Source organism: Candoia aspera, chromosome 3 (assembly GCF_035149785.1).
Source record: "Candoia aspera isolate rCanAsp1 chromosome 3, rCanAsp1.hap2, whole genome shotgun sequence".
Classification (NCBI taxonomy): Eukaryota; Metazoa; Chordata; class Lepidosauria; order Squamata; family Boidae; genus Candoia; species Candoia aspera.
In genome coordinates this window covers 110231857-110242798 of record NC_086155.1, presented here as the reverse complement: position 1 = coordinate 110242798, position 10942 = coordinate 110231857, and the positions used below count along the sequence as shown (strand labels likewise).

The 10942-nt window shown below is 41.5% G+C and overlaps 1 protein-coding gene across 1 annotated transcript; it reads right to left on the bottom strand.

Moving 5' to 3' along the window:
- Positions 1–6648: 6648 nt before the first annotated feature.
- C3H1orf226 (chromosome 3 C1orf226 homolog) lies at positions 6649–9868 on the bottom strand. Its single transcript, XM_063299899.1, has 3 exons — positions 9717–9868; positions 9239–9397; positions 6649–7135 (listed from the first exon to the last, which is right to left on the bottom strand). The coding sequence occupies exons 1-3, from the start codon at positions 9866–9868 to the stop codon at positions 6667–6669; spliced, it is 780 nt and encodes a 259-aa protein (XP_063155969.1). The 3' UTR covers positions 6649–6666.
- Positions 9869–10942: the final 1074 nt, after the last annotated feature.

Genomic DNA, 10942 nt, shown 5'->3' with positions numbered 1-10942 from the left:
TGCTTATTGGCCATTTCAGACTCATCTAGGCAGTTCCCTCCCACTCCCAGCTGCTGCTTAGCTTCTTACCCCGATTACTGCGCCAAGAGAAGGTGGACGCTGCAGAAGTCTGTCGGTAGTCTGTCAGACTTGTGCAATAGTGCAAGTACACTTGCAGTAAGTGTGTTAATTCTATGGCCTTTCGTAGCCTCATGCATGGGTAAAATAGTGAAAATTGACACATTCTCCCCACCCCACTTCCAAACAGCACGAAGGAGGAAAGGAACAAAAGGGGCAAACTATCTTACTGTTTATGGCTCAGTTCCCTTTATTATTCCTATCTGCTCTCTTAAAACATTCACCAGCTTGGTTCCAAGAGAATGGGGTTAGGAGGCAAGGCACAGACAGAAGACAGGAGATGCCCAAGTGCATCCGAAGTATCTTTTCCTGTATACCTGGATCAAAATTTCACTCATGTCTTGTTGGATCAGAGGAATAGTCTAGTGTTGCTTTTTGACTAACACTGAGTGGAAGGGAGGATTTTAATGATGGCAATGGAGCTCTGGCTGGTATCCAAGGGGGGAAAAAGGGAGATCCATTTCTGGACCAGCTCTTTAATCACAGGCTGAGCTGACAGAAACAATGACCATAGTCTGTTTTATGTTACTGCATCTTGCACAATGAAATACATAAAACAAAATAAAATCAATATTTTAATCAAGTATGTTTCTATACAGACATTTTAACATGCAATGTGCAGAGGTTAACATGTAACATACAGAATTTATTATGGTAGTTTCATAGAACCTCCTGGCAACACCATCAGTCTTTAATCTGCAAGCAACATTTCATCTCCCTTTTATCCTTTTTTCCCCCCTCTGTAGTCCTTTCAGACTAAAGAACCAAAACAGAACCTTACATCTCCAGAGGTGTGAATGTTGCTTAGCGCTATTCTGTTTTAGGGGCATTTTTCTGAGAAGCCAGCCTTCGATGGCAGCAGTAATGCTCAGTGCCATTTCCCCATTCTTTCCATCAAACAAGTTGTTATGACTGTTATTGTTCATTTATGCTGATATTCCATAAAGTCAAAATATCAAAATGCTATATACACTTGCCTTCACTGATATTTTTGCCTTTTCCTTTTAGGACAAGAGAAACATTTTCCTCTGTATGTAGAGAAGCAGATAATGTAGCTGCATATGAGCATTCTTACAAAAATATTTGCATCTTTAGCTTCAGCTGACAGATGGCCTGATATTCTCCTGTGGAATTCCCTGATACAAAGCAGAGTTCATACTTTCTTCAGTGATGGCAAGTTGTCCAGGTCCTGTGGCAGCACAACATCTCCAAACCATGACATTAACATCACTATGCTTTGTAGTTGGTATGTGTTTCTTATTGTGGAATGCAGAGTTTGGTTTTCACATAGCTCAAAAGTTGTAGTTTGGACTCACCTGTCCATAGCACAATCCTCCATAAGTCTGGAAGCATTCAAGTGGTTTTTGGCAAACCTGAGATGAGCATGTATTTTTATTAGCGAGCAGAGACTTTTGCTTAGATACTCTCCCATGAATTCCATTTTTGCCCAATGCTTTTCTGGGGATAGACTCATTAATACTGATTTTAGTCCAGGTAGGAGAATCCTGGATATTGTTCTGGAATTCTTTGTGACCTGCAAGATGATTTTATATTGTTCTCTTGGGAGTGACTTTGAGAGCATAGTCACTCTCATCCTATTCAGTCTCCTATCAAGAGTAATAAGAGTATTTTATGTTTTCTTCTTTTTAAATAGAATTTGTTTTTCTCTGGTGATATTGGTCTGTTTGCCATGGAGAGCAGAAAGGACTCAGTCATGTATTGCAGTCATGTGCTGCAAAGGGTTGACACCAGAGCTTTATCCAACAGAGCCAGGAGGCTGCACTATTGAAATTATTTCATTTTTTGCATTTTTACCTTTTAAGTACCAGATTACTATGAGAATGATGATGATAACCAAATATTGAAAGACCAACAGAGTTTTTCTGATGGGGTGGACATTGGGTGAGATACTCCGTGGAAGACAGATGGCAGCAGTGGGAACTATCAAGCTATTCCCTTGAAGCAGGAGGCAAGGCCAGGTGTGAAAACTCAGAGGACTTTTGGGAAGAATGGTTTGAGACTTTCAGCCTTCCACACCACAGCAAGCTTGTCACCAAGTGCTTGATTACAGGTTACTGCTCTTAAGTGATATTACAATCCAGAAAGATTGGGAAAGTGGGCAAGAGAGGTTTTCCTAGGAAATCAGATCTAGAAGCCACTGCTTAAACATTTATTGTGAGGGAATTAAGACATTCTTTCAGATATTCTGATTCCTAGCTGTAGTTCATTATGAACAACAACACTGATAAGATGCAATAAAGGTTTTTATTGTGCAATCTGAATAATTAGACAAAACCTGCACATATTTGTTTACTAATTTAGATTATAGAACTAAAAAGGTTTAAGTTATTATTTTTAAAAACTATGAGTTTAGCTGCTACTTCTATTGCAGATTCTCCTTCATTAAAACAGTGAATTTGTCTTAAGTTTCTATGTATCAACATGCATGTCCTGCAGGATCAGACCAAAGGACTATATCTTCCAGCATCTCTTCACACAATGGCCAACCAGAGAAATCTCCCCAGAAAGTTGCCAAGCAGGACATGAGTGCAATAGCACCATCACCACAGCTCCCCTTGTTCCCCAGCAATTGCCACTGAGAGGCACATCAACATACTGGAGGCAATACATTGTCACAATGATTACTGGCATATTCTAAAAAATTAAGTAAATTTTCTAGAGAAGTATACAATATGTGTCTAAAACGGGTTTCAGTTTCAATATTAGACATCTGAAAATGCACATACTTCAGTAGATAGTCTTCTCAAGAAATTTAAACTGCAGCCCTGGCACACTTATTTTTATATACCACAGCATTCTGAGTAAACATGCAATGGACAGTGCTATATGATCTCCTCTTGACTTCTTAAACTGTGACTAAAACATTCATATGAAGCCCTTACAGTAATCCAGCAATTTATATGTATACATTGATTGATTGATTGTTGGCAGGGCTTATAGACTGCTCCAGGCACAATAGACTCTGAGCTGTACACAATTCCCGCTTCGTAAATTGGGATAAAAGCAAAAGAACAGTATATAGCCATACAACATAATGAATAAAATAATCTAGGAATAAAACACAGTCAGCAAAACAGTAATTTCCAATTACTTGAGGCAACAATCATTCAACCCCCTTGGCCTATTTAAATAAGTAGGTCTTAGTAGACTTCCTGAATGCCAAGAGAATTGAAAGTCCAGAAAATGCTGTTCCATAGAAGGAAGGCAGCAATAGAGAAGTCATGCTTCTGTGGCCCCTCCAGGTGGCATTCCTTGAGCAAGGGGACATGGAGAAAGCCTCACCTACTTGATCTTGTCAGGCAGGCAGATGTTATTGGGAGAAGGCAGACTCCCAGATACCCAGGCCCTGAACCAGGAAGGGCATTAAAAGTGACAACCAGCACCTTGAATTACACCCATAAGCCAAGTGATAACCAGTGCAGCAGCAGTTATATGGGTATAATATAACTATATAATATATGAGAAGTGCCTGTGACTACTTGGGCTGCCACATCAGTTGTAGTTTCCAAATGCCCCAAGAAAAGCACAACAGTCAGGAGGTGACTAAGACCTGAATGATTGCCAGCAAGGTCTCTCATTCTGAGAGGGGTCATAATTGGTGCACCCATCTGCCACTTGCCCCTTGAGCAGGAGCTATGATTCCAGGAAGATTCCCAAATTATGAGCTAATTCAGTTCATGGGAATGCTACCCCATCCAGAATTAAAGTTGGAATCTCTTTGGAATTGGAGGGTAGTGCGTTTACAAATGCAGGGCCAATCCATCTTGCTAGGATAAGCTTCAACCCATTCCTCCTCATCCAGACTTGACAGCCTCCAAGTATCTGGACAGCATTTCAACAGGATCTCCTGTTTGGCCCAAGGTTGAGAGGTAAATCAAGTATCATCAGCATACTGATATTTAAACCCGTGAGAGCAGATGACCTTGTTCAGGGGCTGATTAGAGTTGACAGGGAGCTGGATGGCTGGCTCATAACACACTCCTATGTGGACTCAAACCACCTTGATTTCAGTGGGATTTTAGTTCTGTATAGGAATTGGCTCTCCCCCACACCTTCCAATAAAGGCTCTGTGCTATTAATAACTGTAGTAATAATTCAAGAACCACCATTTCTTCAATAAGGTAGCAGCAACACTGGAAAAAGCTTCATCTGCTGAATCTCTGCCTGGATAGAACTTAAGAGCACAGAACAGAGGAAAAACTAATTTCCTTTCAAAAATTCTCATAATTATTCTTCACAATCTTTGCTGAGGATATATTCTTCAAACAACTGATGTCCCTATTTGACATTTAGTGGTATTTTATTTCAGTAGTTGATATGTGACAATAATCATGCATATTAGTTAATGTTTGAGTGCACTGAGAACTAAAATGCAGTGCAGCGTCAGGGTGAGTTTCTAGTTCCTTTCTTTCAGGCAACACTTTCCACCTTAGTGGAACTATCAAGGAACCTCTACTAGCAGCAGATGATTTGGCCTTATCTTGGGATATAAGCCCAGTTCACATGGAGCCACTGTTAAATTCAGTATGATCCACCATAAACATAAAGTGTGTCTCTCAACATTCTTTTGTGGCTAAACCATGGAAAGGAAGGTCAGTGCAGTAGCTGGCAGTCTTTCATGGAAGCTTATCTGTACACATAGAAAGAGACCAGATGCTTCCAAAGAATCCAGTGACCTGCCAGACATTTGAAAACCAGTTGGTATAAACCCTCATACAATAAGCTGATATTGAATAAATGACACAATGTATAGCATTGATTAAATAATATGCAATCAAAAGGAATACTTGACAATAACACAGTTGAAATAGATTTCACACTTGAAACATACTGAAATCAAAAAATGCCATAGAAATCTCAACTTTTAAAATTTTCGCTTTGGATGATCAAACAAGGAAATTCACTGACTTTCAGACATTCGTGCATATTTGTTTCAATTTGATAAAGAATCTCTGTCAGAAAAACAATGATAGGAATTGCAAAGTGAACATGCAAAAATATATGGGAATTTGCTTGACAAAAAGCCAGATTCCCAGCTGACTCTAATATTCAAAATAATATGAGCACTTGTGTTGCTTTTTAAATTTGGAAATATTCCTATATGAGGTTGATACCATTTAACCGACATGTTCAAGTAGTACTATTAGATATTCATGCCATCAACCTATAGGTGTATATAGAAGGAATGTATTGGAAAGGGCCATTGGCAATCTCTCCCCACCCTATTTCAATTTTGCAGATAAATTTAGAATTGAGCAGGAGAGAAGGTATCTACCAGATGAACAGGCAGCCGAGAGCAGATTAATTTCAGTATAGTGTGGTCAGTTCGTCAACCTTCTTCTTTGGTTTCAATCACCCGCTGTTGAGCATACATAACAAGTGATACAGATAGGAAGGCTTGAACTAATGGTTATATGATGGACTGGAAGGAAGGGACCACTAGCAAAGATTGTCCTTCCTGCCAGATACATGAGTGGCAGGCAAAGGGAGGCACTCAAGCATCATTCTGCTCTCGAGTTTCTCCACATTGGATCAGGTCTAGGTTTTCTGCTGTGCTTTTTGAGAAAGGCAAACAAGATTATGATCCCTGGGCACCTGAATGGACAGAACTCCAGGTGGAGTTCTGGATGGAATTATCTCATCACATTTATGGAAGTCAAACCCAGCCCAGACAGAGAAGGGAGGCATTGATCTAAGTAACAAAAGGCCCATATTTAGTTTCTTCCCTGCCTCTGAGGGAGGTGACTGTACACAGATTTTGTTCTTGTTGTTGTCTTTTTCATCTTCAGGAATTAAAAGGTTTGTTAATTAAGCTGTTTTATATATAGTAGGAGCCCAAAACCGCTCCATTCATGGCAACCAGAACAATGGCTAAGGGAAGGACAATACATTCAGCAGTTTATTCCAGGGCAACTGAAGAGAACACAGCATTGTTTTTGGACCAGAATGCATTCTCCCCCACCCACCCCCCTCCAGCAAATATTGCTTTGACTCTGAATTGCACTTTGAGTTAACAACTCCTTTGAAACTTTGAAACAAGAAACATCTGTAGTTATCATAATCCAGCATGGAGAGTCTCACATGAAGTACTGCTGCAGTTTTTGTTCTGCTCGTGCATTACTGTTGCAAGGCAATTTCATTTTGGAATCATTTTCATCCCTCAGGTATCTGAAAGTGCATTTCAAGGATATATCAAGAATGCTCTAATTGGGTTGCAGCTTCACCACTACAAATTCTCACTTTCAGGTTGTGCAGATTGAGGCTGCCCAGGCAGTCTACACCAGGGACTAAAGCAGAGAGAGCATGCGGAGTGCATTCCTATGGCTAGCTGAATGCAAGAAATGTCTTGGAAAAGACCCACTTTTTCCTCAAGATGCTTCCTGCCGCCACTTCCTGAGAATAGAAAGCTGCTTTCAGGGAATTGTGGGGTCAATTCCAGCACCTGGCTCAGGAAGTTTTCATAAAGAAACTGCTACGATGACCATTTTGGCTATAAAAAAGAGGCACAGCTGCAGATGAAAGACAGTTTTACTCAAAAGACAACAAGTCTGGGCTATGACCTTCACTTTCCAAGGTCAGTGCCTTTGCTTCTGAAGGGTCCATACAGCTTTGGTGTTCAGGAAGGCTTTTGCTAGCACTTAAACTGAGTCTGAGAGCCACATTTTCTGGGTGAGTGGAAGAAGATATACTGTGAGTTGCACTTTGTTTGGGCTCCACGTTCTCCTTATGAATGAGATCAGGCACATCCAATGCCCTGTTACAGCTGGTTCCAACTTCCACCTGGGTCAATGAATTAACCTCTCTAAAAGCTGCCTCTGTCTTGGTGGGTGGGCACTGAAGTTCCCGGCCTTCCTCAGGAAGTGAGGTTTCTGTGGCCTCCATCTGTGGTTGGGAAGCAATCAGCATATCTTGAGTGGTTTTCAGAGCTCTTGGAGTGCGCTTTTTGGTACTCAGCGGGGGTGGATTAAGCCGTGGAATGGCACTCGTTGGTGTCTGCCTAAAAGTTCAGGAAAGGATGGTTAAGAGAAGCATTTTATTTCATCTTTACTAAGTCCTTAAAAAAATCTCCTTGTCTTGGAATTAATCTCATCTTACAGGTTTTGATTATTAATTTATTTATTTACCACATTTCTTCACTGACCATCTCATGTTGCGATGACTCTGGGCAGTTTACAAGTATAAAAGAATAAAAGATTCATTATAAAATATAAATATACATATTTATATTGGCCCCCGCCCTCTGGAATATCTTGCCCCCGGAGGTGAGGCAGGCCCCCTCACTCCTGACCTTCTGGAAGGCCCTGAAGATCTGGTTCTGCTGTCTCGCCTGTGGCAGGAAAGTGAATAACCATTCTTGGGGGTGGCTCGCACCCTAGAGTCTCTCCCACCAGCCTGGATTTTATATCTTTCTTGGATTCTATTTATTTACTGTATTTTATAATAACTGTTTTTATGAGATTTTAATGTTTATATTTCGTGCTTGATTTTATTGTAAACTGCCCAGAGTCCCTCTTTTGGGGGAGATGGGTGGTGGCTAAATTTGATTAATAAATAAATAATATATATATATATATATATATATATATATATATATATATATATGAATATAAATATAAATATAAATATAAATTATAAAGTATCAAATACAGAGTATAAAATCCAAGATGATCTTAGTAAAATTTTCTGGGGCCACATCAAGGTACCAGCCACCCCCATGATTGACTATCCCCCCTCTCGCCCCAAGCGAGGTGGCATAGCCAGGTCTTAATTCCCTTTCTGAAGGCCGGGAGACTGGAGCCTGTCTCACCTCTGGGGACCAATTATTCCAAAGGGTGGGGGCTACGTCAGAGAAGGCCCTCCTCCTGGACCCTGCCAATCGGCAATACCTCATGGACAGGGTCCATAGCATTCCCTCTCTGTCTGACCGGGTGGGACAGGTCGATGTAATGGGGTTGAGGTGGTCCCTCAGGTAGCTTGGACCCATGCCATGTACAGCTTTAAAGGTGATAACCAACACCTTGAATTGGACCCGGAAGCAAACTGGCACCCAATGCAGCTTGCAGAGCAAAGGTGTTATATGTGCCCTTTTTGGGCCTCCTGAAACTGCCCACGCAGCTGCAGTCTGAACCAGCTGTAGCTTCTGGATACTCTTCAAGGGTAGCCCCATTTAGAGTGCATTGCAGTGGTCTATGTGGGAGATGAGTAGGGCATGAGTGACTGCTTGGAGAGCCTCCTGATCCAGGAAGGGGCATAGCTGGGGCATAATACGAAGCTGTGCAAAGGCTCCCCTAGCCACGACTGCCACCTGCTGTTCAAGGTGAGTCCAGGAGAACCTGTAGGTTCCTCATTGGATCTGTTTAAGGCAGTGCAACCCCATCCAGAACCAAAGATGGTAATTTCCTGGATACTGAGGAGCCCCCAACCCACAGCCACTCTGTCTTACCAGGGTTCAGCTTTATCAGCAGCTTTTTCCCAAGAAACTTTACTAGCACTGCTAAAAGCTCTTCTTGGCAATCAAGAAACAGTCAGTTCTTTGACTGACAACTGGAACATGTTACCTTCAGGAAGTAGCAATTATTTTACCTAACAAGAAAGAGCAAACTGCAGACATGGTTTCTAAAGAAGGCATCTTTTTCATGCCTCTAGAGAAAGTATCTTCCAAAAGTTCCATACAGTAGTCCTAGTGCCTGTTTACTTGGAAAGACCCAACAACATCCCCTTTTCCAAATTCCTTCCATCAAAACCCACCTGTGATGTCCTTCACGTCTCAGTCCCAGCCACCACCATCAAAGCAATTTATGTTTGACTGCTTCCTTACTGGGCTGCCTGACAGCCTGAAGCTTCAACTGTTTGCACCTTCTGCCTGTGCACATACATCTCTTTCCTCTTCTGACTGCGGCTTGCTTCACCCTCTCTATGAAGTGCACATGCCCCCCAAAGAATGCATGCACTAAAACCAAGGAGACGAATGCTTTTTCTTGCTCTTTCAATTTCACTCACACTGCCTCCCCAGAACCAATCAAAGAATAATTAGAATGAAACTTGGTTTAGGTGCAAGAGGGTTTTTTGGGGGGGAGTGGGGTAAGTACTATATACATACTGGACAATGGCTAAGCTGAAGTAGAACAGAGGGCAGGGCTTCTGTTTATTTGCTGGTGAAATATTCTGAATCAGGGCCCCAGACTCTTCATTGCAAGCTGTTGCTGCCCAGGAAAATGAAGCAGAAAAATGTGGGTTTAAAGATCGTGAATATTTTGTCAGTCAGAATTCCCCCTCTGCTTTGCACTTGTGATCGTAAAGATACTTATCTTTCGTGACCTCTGGCTTGGCCTATAGCACCATCTCCTTTTAATTTTTAACCTCATCTTGAAGGAGTAAGATATTCACTGAACCTCTTAACTAACCCCTCTACTCTTCTTCCTCCCCTAGCAAATGTAAGACTATGGTTGGATTGGTCAGTGGCAAAGAAACAGGAAGAAACCTCTGATTTTCTATTTTGCTTCTGCTGATATTGGCCAGATCTGGGAAAGATGCAAGAATAACCACCATACCACCACCAACCTGACAGAGCCACTTACCCATTTGCCTGGTCCTGACCATCCAGCAATGTGCCTTGTCCACATGAGAGGGCTGCCCCTGCACGCTCATTGACTTCTGTTACCCCAAAGATGCTGTGGTTGGTGGGCTCTTTCCTGCGCAGGAAATCGCTGACTTTTGCACCAACGGTCATGCCGAGGTTTTTGAGGTGTTGGCTGCCAGTTTTCCACTCTGGCTGAACTCGCGGATTTGTACCAGTGGAGGACCGGAAGGCAGATTTGGCAACAGGCAACTTTGGTGCCAGGGTAGTGTTTGAATTCTCAAACATACTTTGGTCAACTACAAAAGAAAGAAAATGCCTCTATGAATAGGAGATGTGCCAGGCAGAGGACGCTAGCCTCATTTAGTTAGATACCATCCAAGAGAATGACAGAACCAACAATGGAATTCAGGTTGGTACCTGTTTCAAAGTGTGGAAAATGTGGTAGAATTTCAGCAATCTCAACTTTCATTTTTTTCCTGTTCATTTGCTGTGCTAAATTAAAAGTAACTTTCATATTTACAAAGGAAAGTTGGACCTCATGCAAGGCATGAGGTGCCAGTGACTATTTTTTTACTTCTTGCTCCTCCCCTAGTATTTCCATTTGTTTTCCTGCCCAGTGCTATTTGCAAAACCAAACTTCAGTGATGATTCTTAAACTTGGGATTCCAACATGATGCTGATCCAATTTATCCTAAAACAAGAGAGAAAAGACACCCCCCTGAGTGAGAACCTGGTGGAGGCAAGGATAGAATTGTGTTTCCTACATCTGGTCCTCTATTCTCAATTCTCCCATCTGTCTTTCTTTCCTCTCACTTTAGGAATTTTCCGCCATGTAGAAATAAGTAAGCAAATTAACATGAAACTCATAATAAACTAATTGAACACCATTAGTGGTCATATTTTAATTTACAATCAATACATCTTCAGGGACAGCTTTGAGGTAATGAAGGGATTTAAGATTTGCCTGTCAAATGGTCTGAACTGAAGAGAGATGGATGACCATATCTAAGGGAATAAAGAAAAGCAGGCTTGATTTTTCCAATGGTGCACTGAAACACCAGTCTTTGTACTGACTGGAAAAGCACAAAGCTGAGAATTCAATATAGAAACTCTTGTGTTTCAGTTATTCAAAAACAGAAATTAGGAGAAGCAAAAATCTCCATTCAAATTTCCAAACTCTGCCTGAGTTCCATGTCTGAAATCTGGTATAGAATTCTAGTTTTA